The sequence below is a fragment of the Mus caroli genome, unplaced genomic scaffold (genome assembly GCF_978045245.1).
Source record: "Mus caroli unplaced genomic scaffold, Mus_caroli_1 scaffold_13, whole genome shotgun sequence".
Taxonomy (NCBI): Eukaryota; Metazoa; Chordata; class Mammalia; order Rodentia; family Muridae; genus Mus; species Mus caroli.
Genome location: NW_028227268.1, coordinates 39,896,417 through 39,915,758, shown reverse-complemented (window position 1 = coordinate 39,915,758; position 19,342 = coordinate 39,896,417). Strand labels below are relative to the sequence as shown.

At 42.7% G+C, this 19,342-nt stretch overlaps 1 protein-coding gene across 2 annotated transcripts in view; it reads right to left on the bottom strand.

Moving 5' to 3' along the window:
* Positions 1 to 220: 220 nt before the first annotated feature.
* Positions 221 to 19,342, bottom strand: part of Cct6b (chaperonin containing TCP1 subunit 6B) — a 44,763-nt gene continuing 25,641 nt past the window's right edge. For both annotated transcript variants that reach the window (XM_021177394.3, XM_085829754.1), the window contains exons 9-14: positions 18,961 to 19,057; positions 18,171 to 18,318; positions 4,775 to 4,908; positions 3,326 to 3,428; positions 893 to 965; positions 221 to 395 (exon numbers count right to left, since the gene is read on the bottom strand). In XM_021177394.3, coding sequence (XP_021033053.1) covers positions 323 to 395; positions 893 to 965; positions 3,326 to 3,428; positions 4,775 to 4,908; positions 18,171 to 18,318; positions 18,961 to 19,057 — 628 coding nt within the window. In that variant the 3' untranslated portion in view covers positions 221 to 322. The remainder of the gene's footprint in view (positions 396 to 892; positions 966 to 3,325; positions 3,429 to 4,774; positions 4,909 to 18,170; positions 18,319 to 18,960; positions 19,058 to 19,342) is intronic.

Here is a 19,342-nt window from a genome sequence, read left to right as displayed (position 1 = left end):
ATGATCTCTGAGAAGCTGGAATTGACTGGGATACTCTCAAGCCTGTGCCCAGAAGGTACAGGCATCACGACACATTTTCCTTTATGAAAACTGAAACAGCATATATTACAGGGTGGGGAGTTAAGACTCGGAAACTATTACCATTGCTATTTCTTTACTGGGAAGATCTGTGAGTTCTTTATGCTTTGATTAAGTGTTTTTCAAACAGTTGAGACCAAAAGACATGCACTACCTTTATTTTCTAACAGTTAAGGCCATGTGACGCTGCTGGGTATGACACGTATAAAATCTTGTCTTCCAGATGAATTGATTTTGAATTCAATCAGTCTCTAAGAGAAGACATCCCAGCTCGCATAATTTCATCAACCAGGAGGATGTTGGTGGCAATCACCGTGCTAAGGATGAAAGGATCAGAGTGAGCCCAGCCTCCCACAGCATGCCCATGTCTCCCCAGCAATCTTTAGTATGTGGTGGGGGCACTTCCCCTTCGGGCATGTTGGAGTGAGAATTCGTGAAACAGAGATATTATGAAGGAAGCACCACCCTCCTCACCCTGTAATGGCGCCTGCTTTGCTGACTCGGCAGAAGTCTAATTTGTACCCAGCAAATCTATGCCAATTTTCGCAGGTCGCTGCTGCTCCCTGCTACACAGAGGCTGCTGTTACTCCTGCATCCCTTTCCAACCCAAACAGTGAGGGTAAGGTTAGCTTTACTTGGGCCTTTCCCTGCTGCAAACACAATGTGAAGGGACTATAAGAGAACAGCAGCTCGTCTCAGTAGCCGGGGACCATGGTGTCATACCCTTCACAATGTTTCCCACACAAAAATAACGGGAGCTATTCAAAGTTATCAATTACATCCCTAAAGGTCTTTCTCTTCATTGCCAATTTACCAAGAGTGAAGAAGATGTTTTTTCACACAGTAATTATCCCAGATTCCTGCTTCTGCTGCTGCCATCGGCTCCCCTGCAAAGTAAAGACAATCGACTTACTTGAGCAATCTTGACACACCCTGCCATTGTTGACTGTGAATTCTAACAATATTAATCTCTTACAGAACTCCTTTTGCCAAAGTCATCACTGACCTCTGTGATAAGCCCTGTGGACAATTGCCAGCCTCATTCACCAGTACCCAACAGATCATCACAGCCTCTGGCCAACTCCTTCTTGCCTTTTGGACCCCACGCTCCCCTTTCTCTATTGGCTCCTTTCTCCTAAAAGAGCTTACTGTTGGAGCACCTACGCAGTCCAAGGCTCTTCTATTCTCTCCCTGTATATGTCTTAGTCAGGGTCACTACTGCTGTGATGAAACACCATGACCAAAGCAACATGGGAAAGAAAGGGTTCATTCGGCTTACACTGCCACATTGCTCATCATCAAATGAAGTCAGGACAGAAACTCAAACAGGGCAGGAACCTGGAGGCAGGAGCTGATGCAGAGGCCATGGAGGGGTGCGGCTTACTGGATTACTCCTCATGGCTTACTCAGTCTGTTTTCTTTATTTTTTATTTTTTTTTTTTTTGGTTTTTCGAGACAGGGTTTTTCTGTATAGCCCTGGCTGTCCTGGAACTCACTTTGTAGACCAGGCTGGCCTCAAACTCAGAAATCCGCCTGCCTCTGCCTCCCGAGTGCTAGGATTAAAGGTGTGCGCCACCACACCCGGCCCTCAGTCTGTTTTCTTATAGCACCCAGAATGACCAGCCCAAGGATATTACCACCCACAATAGGTTGAACCCTCCCTCATTAATTACTAATTAAGAAAATGTCCTACAGGCTTGCCTACAGCTTGACCTTATGGAGGCATCTTCCCAACTGAGGTTCCTCCTTTCAGATGACTTTTAGCTCGTGTCAATTTCACATAAAACTATCCAGCACAAATAATCCTAGGCAGCCTCATCCAGTTTTCCTGGTTTAAGCTTTCTACAGCCTGATTACTTTCTTACCAACAACATATATCTGTTTCTTGAGCTGAATATATCGAACTACTTTCCCCCAAAAGGCCATAAGTACTTCAAACCAGACTTTACTAAAACTGGACGGTCCCTCAATCCATAGCCAGCTCTGTCTAGTCTTCTCCAACAGCTAGTGCAATTCTAACCTGCTAGTTGTTCAGCTAATCGCTCTCTGCAGAGTGGAGAATAGCCACAACCATCCTTTTAAATATGGACTATGTTGCAAAATTGCTCCTTATTTTATTACAAGGATTAAAAAAACAAAGCTGAAGTCCTCAGCCCAGCCCACATGCCACCTTGTAATCTGAGGTGTCACCTCTGTCACCTCCTTCCTTCTCCCAGCCAACCACTTCCTGCTGTCCCCTCATGGCCAACCCCTCAGTTCCGCCAGCTCTTTAGTAGACCTCTTCCTAGTTTGTACTGTACAGATGTTTTAATTTCCCCCTCCCTCCTTAGCATTCATGATCATCCTTACAGATGCTAAGTTATTTATTTGTTAAGGTTATTATTGTTTACTGCCTGTTTTCACTATAAGAGAAGCTCACAATTTTAGTCTATTTTGCCCAGTATGAGTCCAAATAATTAGCACTCAATAAATCTCTCTTTTAAGCATTGGGGTGGGAGTGGGAGGACAAGAGATATAGATAAGTCAAGTCATTGACTGTTGTACAAACACAGGGTCTGAGTTTGGCCCCCAGGACCCACATTAAAAAATCTTTGTTTCAGGGCTGGTGAGGTGTTTCCCCAGTTGAGAGCACTTGTTACTATTGCAGAGGACCTGGGTCCAGGCCCAGTCCCAGGGAATCTGATGCTCTTCTCTGACCTCAACAGGCACTGCATGCACATTACTCACAGACAACATATACATAGGCAAAACACCTATGCATATTAAACATTTTTTGGAGTAAACTGGATACACTGAAGACTGGTGTGATGGTTTGTATATTCTTGACCAGAGAGTGGCACCATCTGGAGGTGTGGCCTTGATAGAATAGGTGTGACCTGGTTAGAATAGGTGTGTCACTGTGGGTGTGGGCCTAAGACTCTCACTCCAGTTGCCTGGAAGTCAGTCTTCCACTAGCAGCCTTTGGGTGAAGACATAGAACTCTCAGTTCCTCCTGCACCATGCCTGCCTGGATGCTGCTATGCTCCCACCTTGATGGTAATGGACTGAACCTCTGAATCTGTAAGCCAGCCTAAATTAAATGTTGTTTTTTATAAGACTTGCCTTGGTCATGGTGTTTGTTCACAGCAGTAAAACCCTAACTAAGACAATTGGTGCAATAAAATGTTCCAATCCACCACTCCCTAAGATGTGGGTCTTTGAGGAACAATCTTTTGAGTAAATAGCTATTTTTTTTCCAATTTCTTACCTGTGTTCAGGTCTATGCCCAGGAGTTCTTTTGATTCGGCATGTTTAGTTTGAATTTTTATCAGTGTTTCCTGCAGGTCATAACCAGAATTCTGAGCAAGAACCTTTATGAAAATAAAAAAACATGTGTGGAATACCTTTATATATGGATTTGAAAATCAAGTACAAAAAGGGGCACTATTCTTCAGGCTCGTGAAACACAACCACAATACAATGGCCATCTCCTTTAGAAGAATTCCATCCCCAACCTAAATCAAATCACTGCTTTATCTACCTAACACAGGTTGTTCTTGAATAGTTCCCACTGTGAGCACCACACTAAGTTCTAAGGGCACCAGACCTTTCCCACCCCTAGATATTTTTTAGGCAAGGTCTACTATAACCCAGGTTGGCCTCGAACTCCTTCTTCCCTTGTGTGGCCAAAATTGCCTTGAGCTCCTGACCCCCCAGCTTCTGCCTCCCTAGTGCTGGTGCTGCAGGCACATGCTACTACAGCCAGCTCATTTCTTTCCTTATAAAAGATGTAATTCTATTCTATTTCCTCTGGCCTCTTGAGCCATGTGCCTTCTTGTTCTTTCCAGCACTTGCTAAAAAAACAAAAAAACAAAAAACAAAAAAAAACCAGAGCATCCATAGCACTGTGCATCCCCTAGCTTCAGAAGGACAGCCGTGACCTGTAGCAATTTGGATGGAAATGCCTGTACTCCACACTAGACTAATTTCTAAACTAACAGCTGGTAAAGAAAAGGACCACTGTATACCAAAGCCACCAATTCCTGTCAACAACCCAGTACTCAATGACTTTGCTGCTTGAAGGAAAGAAAAAATAGACATCTGATTCACAAACAACCCACAAATTATGAATAATTGTGATATAAATTATTTAAGTCTTTGCTAGCTAACAATGCTAATAATGACTGAATTCATGGTGATAGCATACATGAAACATCTTTCTATATGTCTGCATGATTGATGACTAAGAGAGGCAAAGAGAAAGCAAGGGCAAGTCCTGTCCTCTTGCTGCTTCGCTCCTTCAATTACAGCAAGTTCCAGCTAATAGTGTTTGGGGACACGAAACATCTTCAAGTCCTTCATTTCCCACAAGTAAAGTAATAGCATCTTGGAGGCCACCAACAAAACAAGAATCTCTGCTTAAAATAAAAAATTCAAACAAAACTTGAGTTCCAAACCGCTCATTAGGATTGGTTAGTGCTGAACTTTCCAAAGGAGCTTTGAGACGCAGGGAAAGCTTGACTGCTTCCTGGAGCTCCCCACAGTCTTGTAAGCTTCAATCCCACAGTTTCTCTGCTGGGCTGGTAAAATATTTATGCACAACAGGAAATGCAAATGAGTGCATTTCTAACTCTGAGAACTGTTGGGCAAGGTGGCAATTTGTAATCAAGGATCTTTAGGTGCACCCAGTTGTTATCTGGCCAGGAGACAGCCGTACCTTTGGGATGATGAGTAAGGCATCAGCAAAGGCTTGGATCCCCAGGCGAACTCTTCCCTGCACACGGTGCTTGTAGTTAACAAGAGCTTCCGCTATCGCAACTTCCACTGCCCCAGCCCCTGGAACCACACAGCCTATCAAAGGCAAATAACAAAAAGATGTCAAGTGGGCTGGAAAGATGGCCCAGCGGTTAAGAGCCCTGACTGGTCGTCCAAAGGTCCTGAGTTCAAATCCCAGCAACCACATGGTGGCTCACAACCATCTGTAATGAGATCTGATGCCCTCTTCTGGTGTGTCTCAAGACAGTGACAGTGTACTTATATATAAAATAAATAAATAAATAAATAAATAAATAAATAAATAAAATTTTAAAAAGATGTCAAGCAAAGAAAAGGAGCAAGAAAAACAACTGGCTACAAAGGCAAGCATGTTTGATTACTTTGACCACTTCTGAAATGTTTTGAACATATTCCAAAATCAAAGAAATTCTACAACTCAGCAATTACTAGGTTTCCCTATAAAGCACTCTGAAAGTAAAAAAGCATGGTATACACTTTGTTTCATTGTTTATCCTCTGGAAAACAGAAGTGGGATTTCTGGGGTCATAGAGATGGTTCCCAGCACCCACATCAGGCAGCTCACAACCCCTTGTAACTGAAGTCCAGGGGATCTGACACCCTCTGTCCTATGCAGGCACCTGCATTAACACGATGCTCATAAACTCATGCAGGCACACAGACCTACAAATAAAAATAAAATCTTTTTTAGGTAGATATTTCTTTTGCTTGCATCTTATAGTTATATGACGACACTAAAATGTTATTTGTAATTTATAGTAGCAAGTAGCTGGATACAATGTCTGATCTAAAAAAACAAAATTAAGAGGCCTTACAATTTCAACCTTTGGGGGCTGGAGAGATGGCTCAACGGTTAAAAGAACTGTCTGAAAAAAAAAAAAAAAAAACCTTATCCAGCTACTCGGGGCGCCACAGTCCTCTACCCCTGCGTGGTGTATGACCGTGGGCCCGAGAGCGCTCTTGAATAAAAAAAAAAAAAAAAAAAAAAAAGAACTGTCTGCTCTTCTGGAGGTCCCAAGTTCAAATCCCAGCAACCACATGGTGGCTCACAACCATCTGTAATGAGATCTGATGCCCTCTTCTGGTGCTGTCTGAAGACAGCTACAGTGTACTTACCTATAATAAATAAATAAATAAATAAATAAATAAATAAATAAATCTTTTAAAAGAAAAATTTCAACCTTTGAAAGATAATAACTGATAATCCAGACTACTATATCTGCAAAACTATCTCTCATAATTGAAGGGCAAAGGAAAACTTTCCATGAGTCAATCAGGAATTCATGGTCACTAAGCCAGCTCTAAGATACTCAAAGGAATCTTAGGGCTGAAAAGAAAGATAGACCGTGGGATTACAGCAAAGAGTGAGTGTTCATGGAGATTGAACAGTTGGGTTACTGATGAAATCAGAAAACAAGTAAATTTTAGAGTTAAATGAAAATGGAGACATAGCATACCAAAACTATGAGATACAATAAAAACAGCACCAATTTAAGGAAGGAAGGGACACTACAACAAATGCTAGTAGAATCCAGCAAGTCCTAAGGACAAACCTTGAGAAAGTATAAGTATATTCCACTAAATTGGAACACCTAAGAAAAACGGATGACTTTCTAGAAATATGTGATCCACCAAAAATAAACCGAGACAGGCAATTTGAATATTACTATAACAAGCAATGAAACTGACAAAGAAATAAAACAAACACCCAGTCAAGAAAGCCCAGGCTGAGCCGGGCGTGGTGGCGCACGCCTTTAATCCCAGCACTCGGGAGGCAGAGGCAGGCGGATTTCTGAGTTCGAGGCCAGCCTGGTCTACAAAGTGAGTTCCAGGACAGCCAGGGCTATGCAGAGAAACCCTATCTCAAAAAACCAAAAAAAAAAAGAAAGCCCAGGCTGTGCGAGGAGCCGTTACAGAGTCGGAGCTGCTGATTAAGCCTGATCAAGATGTCTCAAACTCTACACCAAGACTCCGTGGCAGAGCCCACTGGTGGCGGGAAGGGGGAAGGGGAATGGGGGTGGGTAAAGTCAGTGGGGAACCTGGCCAGGAGAGGTGAAGCCCTGGACAAGAAGCTGGAGAAAGGGGGCTTTGACAAGACTTATGTGGTCCTTGGCCACTTCTGCTAAACAAAGATGAAAACGTTTCCCAAGAATGGCTGAAAGACACAAGGAGTACCAATGCCAAGCAGGCCAGGGACTTCTTTGGGTGCCTTCGAGAAAGGTGTGATGCTGTCTCATAATGTTCTCTGGGTACCCCTCAGCCCTCCAGCCACAGCCTAGAGTCTGCAGCAGGGCTGGGCTTCTTCCTGCTCTCCATGATGGAAAAGATTGCTGTTGTCACACTCACCCCCTATGTACTCCAGGGTCTTCTGGCAGTTCTCTCCCCTCAGCATTTCACCCATTCTGGAATCACTGCCCTTGCATGCCTTCCCCTTCCACCTCCCACTGCAGTTCCATGGCAACAGTTATCAGCCTTCCTGAATGGATTCCTGGCCCCATTCTCCCTCCCTTCACCATCCACTCGATGCCCTTTGGCTCCTTTTTTTTTTTTTCCTGGCAAAATCAGTCACTGTCCTTATAAAGACCTCTAGATTAATAAAGCCAGTGGCCTTCATATAAAAAAGAACTAAGAGCAATCCTTCCCAGACTATTTCATACAGTGGAAAATGAGGGAATGTTCCTAAACTCACAGCACCATGAAGCCAGTACTACCCTAAACCAAAAACAAATACACACACAAAGAAAAATTATAGGCCAGTCTATCTTACAAACACAGAAGCAAAAACTTGTAATAAAACACTTGCAAACTGAATTGAATACATCAAAAAGAACACTCTTCATTCCAAGCTTCTTCATTCCATAGATGCAGGGACAGTTTAATATATGTAAAACAATGAATGTAATACAGCATATAAATAGACAAGGCCAAAATCACACAATCATTTCAATAGATGCAGAAAAGGCATGTGACAAAATCCCATATCTTTTCAAACATTGAATCTGGCAAATTTCAAAATCTGACAAAACTCTGAAGAGAGTAGGACTAGAAGGAGCATATCTCAACAAAATAAAGGCCACACACAATAAACCTATGGCCAACATAGGCAAAACAGAGGAAGACTCAGAACATTTCCTCTACAATCAGGAATAAGACACAGAGCTTGAAGGTTTAGCTGGAATGTATAATAAGAAAAGAGAAGGAAATAAAAGGGGTACAAATAGGAAAAGAGGTCAAAGTAGCCTCATTTGCAAGCCAGAGGTGGTGCCTTTAATCCCGGCATTCAGGAGGCAGAGGCAGGCAGATCTCTGTGAGTTTGAAGCCAGCCTGGTCTACAGAGTGAGTTCCAGGACATCTAGAGCTACACAAAGAAACTCTGTCTCAGACAAACAATCAAACAAATACAAAAGAATAGTCCAAAATATGCTTAATTGCAGGTGACACGATACTATACACCATAAAATTCTTACATCTAATAAACACTTTCAGCCAAATGAGATGATACAAAGCACCAAGTGCGCTATCTATACACTCATGGAAAACACACTGAGGACCAAATAAACAGTATCTATCATTCAAATTAGTTTCAAAAATAAAACGAAAGAGCTTGGAATAAGCATAACCAAGGAAATAAAAGAGCTCCGTAATGTAAGTTTTAAAACACCATTGAGGAGAACACCAGAAGACAGAAAAACTTCCCACGCTTATGGACTGAAAGAATTAATAGGGTGAAAATGGCTGACCTACAAAAAAGTTATCTACTGGGCTGGTGAGATGGTTCAGCAGGTAAGAGGACTGACTGCTCTTCAGAAGGTCCTGAGTTCAAATCCCAGCAACTACATGGTGGCTCACAACCATCCATAATGAGATCTGACGCCCTCTTCTGGTGTGTCTGAAGTCAGATACAGTGTACTTATCTATAATAATAAATAAGTCTTTTTTTAAAAAGTTATCTACAGATTCAATGTGATTCTCATCAAAATCCCAGCACTGTTCTTCATAGAAATAAAAGCAAAATCTTAAAAGTCATGTGAAAACATAAATACCCCAGACAGGCACTGGAAAGATAGTTCAGGAGTTAAGAGCACTGCTGATCTTCCAGGGGACCTGGTTTTGATCCCCAGCACCCATAAGGCAGCCCATAGCCATCTGTAACTGCAGTCTCAAGGTATCTGGTGCCCTCTTCTGGTCTCCGCAGGCACTATACACATGTGATGCATAGAGGCATAAAGGCAAAAACACTCATACATATAAAATATTTTTTAAAAGACTCCAGACAGCCAAAGCAATCCTTTGAAATAAGAATAATGCTAGGGGTATCACAGAAATCACACAATAAATTCAGCAGATGCAGAAAAGGCTTTTGATAAAATCCAATATCCCTTTCATGATAGAAACGCTGAAGAAACTAGGCATACAAAGAACATATCCCAGCCTAACATAATAGAGGCTCTATAGCAAACCTTTAACCAACATTATACTAAATGCAGGAAACTCAAGGCATCTCCATTAGAATCAGGACGTGTTCTCCACCTTTATTCTTAGTTAGAGCAGTAAAAATAAGAGAGGAAAATGAAGGGGATATAAATAAGAAAGAAGTCTAAGTGTCCTTATTTACAGATGATTCTATACATGAGGCCCTACAGACTCCCCCAGAGAACCTTTTCATAAGTAGGTAAACACATCAGCAAAGAGCCAGGATACAAAATGAACAGACAAAAATCATCAGCACCCAATAACAAACACGCTGCGAAGGAAATTAGAAAACGATCCCATGCACAATTGGCTCAAAAATAAAGTACTGTGAAATAAACCTGATCAAAGAGCTGAAAGGCCTCCGCAATGAAAACTTTCAACACTCAAGAAGCCAACGATGACACCAGATGCAAAGACTACTTATGCTCGTGGACTGAAGGAAATAATGTGAGAATTGTTACAGTACCAAAAGCAGTCTACACATTCAGTGCATTCATCCCAATTCCAGCATCATTATGCTCAGAAAGAGAAAAAAAAAATCTTAAGGCTACAAGTTGTAAATCCACGTAGCAGGGGCTGTGGACTCTGGGAGTATGTTGGCCTCACAGAAGTCGCTGGGCTGTGCCGACCACATGACTCATCTCTTTGTTTCATGGGTGAGGATTGCAAGGAGTTCTGTGAACACAGAGGTCTGGACTGTGGTGAGGGGTGCCTTGCAGACTCTAGGCAACTCAGCAGCAGTATAACCAGCTGAGGCCTGAGAGTTCACCAGAGGGGCTTTTATCCACAGGAAGCTCAGCCCAGCCAAGATAGAAAGGCTAGCAGATCTGATCCGTAGGGCAACCCAGGCACTCAGAGGCAGCAGGCCCCAAGACAGCTGGATGAAAAGCAAAACCAACTGTACAGTGGATGGGCAAAGGTCCTCAAATCAAGGTTCTGGCTCATACAGAGGCTATACCAACTTTGGGAAGGGTGATGGCTTGGAAGAGGACATCCTGTAGTAGGCAGATGGCCAAGTGGGGGCTCTGAGGGTGGTACCTGGTGCAAACGCCAAGTGGGCAGAAGCTCTGTTCGGGGGCCTATGTTGTAATCAGTGAATAACACTGCATGCACACAAAACAAAACTCAGTGAACTTCTCAGTTCAAAGTCTGTGCCCATTGTGTCCCAAGAGCCAGGGACCATCACCTGTGATAGGCTATGGATCCAGCCACAGTCCCCAGCATCGCTGAGGACTATAGGCAGGTTGAGAGAAGGTACAGGGTTGCTGGAACAGGAGATTGCGCAGTGTGCCCATCCACAACAGGTTGGAGCAGGCTGATACCATTCTGCTAATGTTAGATGCCTCCTTCCAGCCTGAACTCCCTAGATACCTTGGGAGTTCCCCTAGAAGCCAGCAGCTCAGATGACTGCAATTGGCACCTCCTGCAGACACTGAACGAATCCAACCTATAGCCCTTAATCCTGCTCTGCGTCCCGCCCTCTCAACTGCCACTGTTATACCTGACTGGGAAGAGATGGACAGCTTTTTGAAGGCCCTAAAGGGGGAGCTGTCTGCAATGGATGGGCACCAATTCACAGGCCCACCAGGTGCTCCTGACCTGGGCAGAGTTTCGGCATCATGTCCAGCACTGCCTGGATGCTCTTGACCACTCTAAGCTGGCCACAGACTTGGCAGTAGCGGTTGGAGAGTGTGAGTGACACAGGCAGCTGAGCCACCTCACTGGTAGAGGAGACCCTGAGAAGACCCTCAACATCACCCAGAACCCTCCGGGTATCTGAGCACAACTCAGGTCCCATGAGATCTTCACATAAAAAAACCCGATCCAAAATGGCAGAGCCAAGCCACTCCTACAAAGACCCTGAGCATCTGTGAGGACTTGTCAGGGACTCGGAATGTTTTGGACACCCTGAGGATATGAGTGGAGAGATGTGGGTCTTTTGTGTGTGTGTGTGTGAAGTATATGAAAAAAAATATTTTTCTGTGATCATGAGTGCATTCCATGACCTCATACATGTTAGGTGGGTACAATCACCAAGCTGTGCCCCTGCCCACTCCCAAGCTGGCGCTCTACTGCTGAGCTAATCCCAGCCCAGCCTCAGGGCTTGCTTCTTATCCTCTTCCTTCTCCTCCTTCTCCTCCTCCTCCTCTTCCTCCTTTCTTCCTCCTTTCTTCCTCCTTTCTTCCTCCTCTTTCTCTTCCTCCTCTTCCTCCTCTTCTTCCTCCTCCTTTCCTTTCTCCTTCTCTCCCTCCTCTTCCTCCTTCTCCTCTTCCTCCTCTTCTTTTTCTCTTTCTTCTCCCTTCTCCCTCCTCCTCCTCCTTTTTTTTTCCCAATACAAGGTCTTTCTTTGTAGCCCTGGACAACCAAGAACCCACTCTGTAAACCAAGTTTGCCTCAAACTCAGATATCTTGCCTACCTCTGCCTCCCAAGTGCTGGGGTTAATGGCATATACCACTACCACCTGGCAGCTTTTATTTTTCAAATGCCAAAAAAAAAAGTGAGAAGTTCCAGTCAACTAGGAATGTCTGCATATGAGATCTGCTTTGCTTCAATGATCTCTATAGAAGTAGTCATGGTCTCACATGAACATTTCCAGAATTCACCATCCCTGCCCCCCAAAATCTTAAAATTCTTACGGAAGCACAAAGCTAGCTGAAGCAATCCTGAGCAAAAAGAATAATGCTGTAGGCATCAACACACCTGACTTAAAGTTATATTAAAGCACCAATAATAACAAAGTGCTGACACAAAACAGACACATAGATCAACAAAGAGTAGACCAAGATATAAACCCATATAGCTACAGCCACTGGGTTTTTGGCAAAAAAGCCAAAAAATATCTTTTGGGGAAAAAGACAGCCTCTTCAGCAAATGACACAGGGAAAACTGAATATTGACATGTAGAAAAATAAAAGTAGATCCCCCTATTGTCTGTATAAAAATCAACTCCAAATGGATCAAATACCTTAATGTAAGACCTGGAACTCTGAAAGTATTTTAGGTATAGGCAAGCTAGGTGATCCCAAAACTCATGAGGCAGAGGCAGGTGGATTTCTGAGTTTGAGGCCAGCCTGGCCTACAGAGTGAGTTCCAGGACAGCCAGAATTACACAGAAAAACCCTGTCTTGAAAAGAAAGAAAGAAAGAAAGAAAGAAAGAAAGAAAGAAAGAAAGAAAGAAAGAAAGAAAGAAAGAAAGAAAGAAGAGAGAAAGAGTGAGAGAAAGAGAGAGAGGAAGAGAAGAGAAGAGAAGAGAAGAGAAGAGAAGAGAAGAGAAGAGAAGAGAAGAGAAGAGAAGAGAAGAGAAGAGAAGAGAAGAGAAGAGAAGAGAAGAGAGAAAAAAGCAAATGCTAGAGAGGATGTGGGCAAAGGGAATTGTATGCGCTGCTGTAACCTGGAAATGGAGGTCCTCACCAAACTAAAAGTTGGTCTACCACGTGAGCAAACACATTTATATCCTCACTAGCATTTGATATTTGTTTTCTTAATGATTACCATTCGTCCTGGCGTGAGATGGAGTCCAATGTGGTTTGGTGGGTTGTGTTGTTGTTGTTGTCATTGTTTTGTTTGGACTTGAGCCTAGGAGCACATCAGTAAGAACCATGGCTCCTGTGTGGTTTCTCCATCAAGTCCCCGCCTTGAGTTCCTGCACCTGCCCCCCTCAGTGGGTGGTAACCTGTAAGATGAAATAAACCCTTTCCTCCCCCAGTTGCTTTTGGTCATGATATTTAACATAAAAACAAAAAGTGCACTAGAATAGTGTGCTTGCTGCCATGCCTAAACAACCTGAGTTCGGTTCTCAGAGCCCCCATGGTGGGAGGAGAGAGCAAGACCTGAAGTTGCCCTCTGATCACCATGCACACATGTCATGGCATACATATGCCCACGCATGTTAACACTCACATATGAATAAATACATGTGAATGGTTAGTGGGGAAAGTTTAACATGTGTTTAAGCATGGGGTCAATAGAAGGAGAGGTGCTAAGGAAGAACAGACATGGGCTTCTCAGAAGAGAGCCCTGCTTACATGTCTCAGCAGTACTTAAGTACTATTTTGGTGGCTCTGAAATTACAGCTCTTAATGAATGGTTGCTTTCAAAACCTTTCTTTCTTTTTCTTTATTACATTTATTTATTTATTTATTTATTTATTTATGCGTGCATATCTGGTGCATGCATGCCACAGTGTCCACTGGAGGTCAGAAGATATTGTTAGGGAGTCAGAGCTCTACATCTACATGAGGATTCTGAGACTGAACTCATCACTTAGGAAGCCATTCTGCCAGTCCCATCACGCTCGTTAAGATAAGTGAGATTACAGGGTAGCTCCAGAGGTGCCTTTGAATAGGATTATAATCTAATAAAGATAAAATCATCAGCCACAAGGGTTGCACAAAGGGGCTAAGACATGTCTTGTGAAGATTCTTAGGAGAGTCCTAGAAAATTTCAGGTCTACAGATAGAATGGAAAAAGGTCACCTATACTTAGGCTTCAGGCATAGTTCACTGCTATTTAAACTTTCTTATTTGAATCTCCACTAAATAAAAGAAAGACTGTCTCTATGTAGGTAACCTTCACAGTGAATGTTGTTAACAGTGCTGGGACTCTAGCTGGTGAGAAGCTTTAAGCAGACCCCAGGGAAAGGGGCTCCCTTTCCCTCCCAGATCCCCATAATTTTCCCTGACTTTCATCCTGCCTTGCGTAGGACATAAAAGTCTAAGTAACGCTGGCTAGGGGGAACAGAGAGGATTATTAGGAAGGGGGAGGCAGGAAGGTGTGTATGGAGAGAGGCACGTTCAATTTACATAACATAGTGTGTGAAATGCACTTATGTAACACAGTACCATGTACAATGAATATACATAATAAATTCTTTAATTAAAAAAGAACTCTCCATTCTGGGTGTGGTGGTGCATGCCTTTAATCCCAGCACTTGGGAGGCAGAGGCAGGTGGATTTCTGAGTTCGAGGCCAGCCTGGTCTACAGACTGAATTCCAGGACAGCCAGGTCTATACAGAGAAACCCTGTCTCGAAAAAACAAAAAAAAAAAACAAAAAAAAAAAGAACTCTCCAGTGTTTGCTGGAGCCAAGGCAAGAGGTGACAGTTCTAAACCACTGTTCCTGTTTCACCACAGCAGCTCAACAGTGACATCTACAATGTGTCCACACTTCTGTTTAACTGAAGCAACGCACAGAGCCATGCCACCCTGAATGCCCCTCAGCAGGTGGATGTCTTTGGTGGGGACAATGGCTTGTTAATTTTGTATATGTTTTCATTATGCTTTAGAGAATGATTACACTGTTACATACATATGGAAACTACTCTATATGGTTTTTTTCAAAAGGAACTATAAAACCATGCAAAAATGCAGTTTTGTCTTTGGTTTTTGTTTTTGTTTTTTTAATCAATTTGAAAGTGTGACTCTTAGGACCTTTCCCAGGGTTGGCTGAGTGAAAATCTATTAAAGTGGAGCGGGGATTAGGGCAAGTACTGTGGCTGGAGGCTTGGTATGAAATTCTTAGGACCCAGTCAAGTATTTGTTTTCTATATTGGAACAGAATCTAAACTGTTAGTCGAGAAAAAAGTTAGGTATCTTTTTAGTCTAAGCCAAGAGCTTTGTATTAACATACATCAATTTTCACAGCTAGATAAGAGCTTTACATCTGTTTGAATAGTTTTGGGTAGCTGTATACTAGATATTAAACTTAGGGCCTTGTTCATGATAGACACGGACTCTATTACTCAACTATATATTCCTAGTCTAGCTTGTATAATGTTATAATGCTTTGGATTTGTTGAAAATCAATAAATTTGCTATGTTATTACCTATAATTATAGTAAAACAATATAAAACCAATTGCTTCTCAGCTCAGCACTTTTTATTCCCATCTCCCTTCTCTGAAACACTTCATGGCAAAACACTGCGTAGTCATTTAGAAGCTGAGTGTACATATCATCACACTTTTGAAAAGCTCCTTCCTAAGAAGCAATACACTCAAGATAATATTTGCATGTGAGAGGTGTAAAGACTAAATGTGCAAACAGTCAGGTGTACCATGTACCTCCTACCCCACCCACCTGAGCACAGGCATTAGCGACCTCTGGAAACTCTGAGCGTACCTCTGAAAAGCTCTGAATTTTCTTGTGAAAATACAACATGAAGCTGCAGAATGCTGGGGAAGAGAAACTGATATAACCACCTGCATTAGAAAAGAACCAAGTCCTTAAGCCAGCAAGCGACCTAGGCCGCCTTCTAAAGAAACTAGAGAGGGGAGCAAATAGCACCCAGTATGAGTGAGGGGATGGAAATAAGAGAGATCAGAATGGGAACGGGGAATGGAATTAAAAATGACAAACAGGAGAGCTGGAGAGATGGCTCAGTGGTTAAGAGCACTGACTGCTTCTCCAGAGGACCTGAGTTCAATTCCCAGTAACCACATGGTGGCTCACAACCATCTGTAATGGGGTCTGATGCCCTCTTCTGGTGCGTCTGAAGACAGCTATAGTGTACTCATATACATAAATTTTTTTTTTAATTAAACAATGCCAAGCAGAGCCCACACCTGTGATCGTTCCTAAGGAAGCTCAGGTAGGGGAATCCTCATGACTTCAAGGCCAGCCTGGACCACAGATGAGTTCTAGACCCTGTCAAACAGAAAAGGCTGGGGGGGAGGAAGAGGGACAAATGGATTCTTACAGATACAGAAGAAAAAGCAAGGAATGTATTAAACAACTTAGAGCAGTGCTGATAAACTTTATGCAAAAGGCCAGAGAAGGCCAGCAGGAGGAGCACTGACCATGCAAGACTGGATTTGATCCCCAGAACCCACAGTGGAAAGAGAGAGCCACCTCCTGAAGCTGACCTTTGGCCTCCACGCACACACCACAACATGAGCACAGCCTCCCTTACACGCACTAATACAAGTCTTAATTATCCAGGGGCAGAAAGCTTCCTTGATTCAATCCCTAGTACTGAAAAAAAAAAAAAAACAAGCAATTTAAGCCTGCTAACAGTTTAGGTTCTGTGGATTCTACCATTCCTTTGCAGCTATCTGATCCCACTATGAGATAGCTGCACTAAACATGTACAGTCACTGCATGCTAAGGGGGTATGACTGAGTTACAATACAACCTAAATGTTTACTAAACACACGGCAAATCGTATTTCACTCTCCGGCAATAGTTTGCTGCTCCCAACTTAGGAATTTTTTTTTTTTTTTTTTTTTTTTTGGTTTTTAGAGACAGGGTTTTTCTGTGTAGCCCTGGCTGTCCTGGCACTCACTTTGTAGACCAGGCTGGCCTCGAACTCAGAAATCCGCCTGCCTCTGCCTCCCGAGTGCTGGGATTAAAGGCGTGCGCCACCACGCCCGGCTTGAATTTTTTTTTTTTTTTATTAGCACAAAACCAGACACAAAGGCTAATGGAATGGAACAGAGGATCCTGTAATAAACCCACATTGCTGTGGTCGCAGGCTTTTTAATAGAGATATGGAAAAAATATAGTTGGAGAAAGGACAGCCTGTTCAATAAATAGCACTGAGAAACCTAGATATACATATGTAGAGGGATAACATTAGACCTTATCTCTCACCATGTAGCAAAATTAATTCAAAATAGACCAAAGATTTTAACAGGAATATTCAGACCTGGAACTTGAAAGCTACTAGGGGGGAAAAAAACCTTCTTCAAGATACAGGCATATATCAAACATGCTGGTACACACCTTTGATCCCAGCACTTGGGAGGCAGAAGCAAGTGGATCTCTGTGAGGCCAGAAAGAGATTCAAAAAGTAAAACTAAAACATTATAAACAAACAAACAAACAAACAAACAAACCAAATAAAAAACAGGCACAAGCAAATCTTTAAATATGTTTCCCAAAGCCCGACCAAATAGCAAAGCCTGTTGTCACTGTGTGAAATTCAAAAGCTTTGGTACAGCAGAGAAACCAGTAGAGAAGGCTAAGAATGGGAGAGGGGCTTTCCCAGTTATTCCTCTGCTGGGAGTTAATACCCAGAATGCATAAAGGGATCTAAACCAAAAAACAACCCCATCACTAAAGAGATAAACAGACTGCCTCCAAACAAATACAAACGGCCAATAAATTCATGAAAATGTTCATCGTCCTTATCCACACTGCAATGCAAATTCAAACTACAGCAACACATCCCCTCAACCCCCAACCCCAGTCAGACAGCCTCATCAAATGATAACAAAGGCAGCTGAGGAGGTGGGGAAATGAACCCTTAAACTCTGGCTGTGGTGTGAGCTACTGTATGGTCCAGCCAGGAACCACCTGTCCTCCAGAAGCTATCACCATGGTGGTTCCAGCTTCCTTTTGTCTGCCAAAGAAGGACACTTACAGTGAGCTTCTGTATTATGGCTTCAGTACATAAGACACCATCTCCCTGTGCTTCTCATTTCCATCTCCTTAATGCTGACGGTGAATGTCCTATTACTCTACATCAAGGGGACGCACCTATAGCATTGCTTCCCTTAGCTCCGTTTAGATATGAGCAGGTTACAAATGATCAGTCAATTTAAAATATTGGCATTCCTTCCTAATCTTTCTTACAATTACACTACACCTGAGGCAAAGAAGCAAGTTCCAAGCTGTAAGAGCTCTCATGGTTTTAAAATAAATTCCTAAATGTAAAAATTAACAGTATCTCTTAAGAGAGGGGCAGCCTACCTTATCTTTACTCTTAACAGATTCAAAGGAAAAATCAATCTAAAGTGAAATGAAAGAATAACCATTTGGACCTTAAAATACCATACATACCATGAAGACTTATTACTCCTTAAGAAGTACGGGGTTCACACGCACCCCAGGAAGAGCTCGCTTACCGTCTTCAATAGCATTTTTGACCGCACGGAGTCCATCTCTTAAGGCATCCTTGATCTGTATGAGAGTATGCTTATTTGGTCCTTTGACCAACAAGGTGACAGAGAGCGGATTTACACAGTCCTCAATGAAAGTGAACTTTTCTTCACCCTAACCGATGACAAGAAAAGATGTGAGGAAAGGTCTGGGATAGCGTAGGACTAGAATGCATGAGTTCCTGACTTAAATTCCCAGCAACACACACACAGAAAGAGAGAGAGAGAGAGAGAAACATTTGACACATTATATTATTACACTCATATAAAGTAATAATGTCATCATGAAATTCAAATCTATTTTCTATTAGAATGTAATCTTCTTGTGAAGTTTTTTTTTTATCAAGTATAACTAAAGATATATTTTAAAGTGGTTAAATTATCCGGCCATTTGGGGAGGCTGACTTACAAAGACAGTTCAACACCAGCCTGGACACAGCAAAACTCTTTACATTTAGGTAATAAATTGTAAACTCTGTCCTGTCAGACCTCAAAATGTGAAATATGAATTAAAATGTATAAAACTAAGCCGGGCGTGGTGGCACATGCCTTTAATCCCAGCACTTGGGAGGCAGAGGCAGGCGGATTTCTGAGTTCGAGGCCAGCCTGGTCTACAAAGTGAGTTCCAGGACAGCCAGAGCTATACAGAGAAACCCTGTCTCCGGGAAAAAACAAAACAAAACAAAACAAAACCAACCAACCAAACAAACAAACAAACAAACAAAAGTATAAAACTGTTCTTCATGGAAATACTCACCAATGCGTACTCGAAGACAAGGCCAGCGTGCCCCAGGCACTCTTCACTCAGGCCTTCAAAGGAGTTGACAGCCAATCCTCCACAAGCAAGGGTGAGCCTGGAATCACATTATGCCACGCTCACTTTGGTTATGGAAAACACAAAGGCTAATGGGGGGGGGGGCGATGAGGGGAACATGATCTGGCCTCAAACTCACGGTGATCCTCCTACTTCAGCCTCTGAAGTATGGGGGACCAAGTACGAGCCTCCGTACCCAGCTAAAGCTAACTTCTTAAGGATGAGGAGTATCTAACACAGACTACACAATGCAGCATTGTCTGTGTGGGAGCAGACACTTGAGATGGTATGTGTTTGTTAGGTACACTATGATAAATAGTTACCA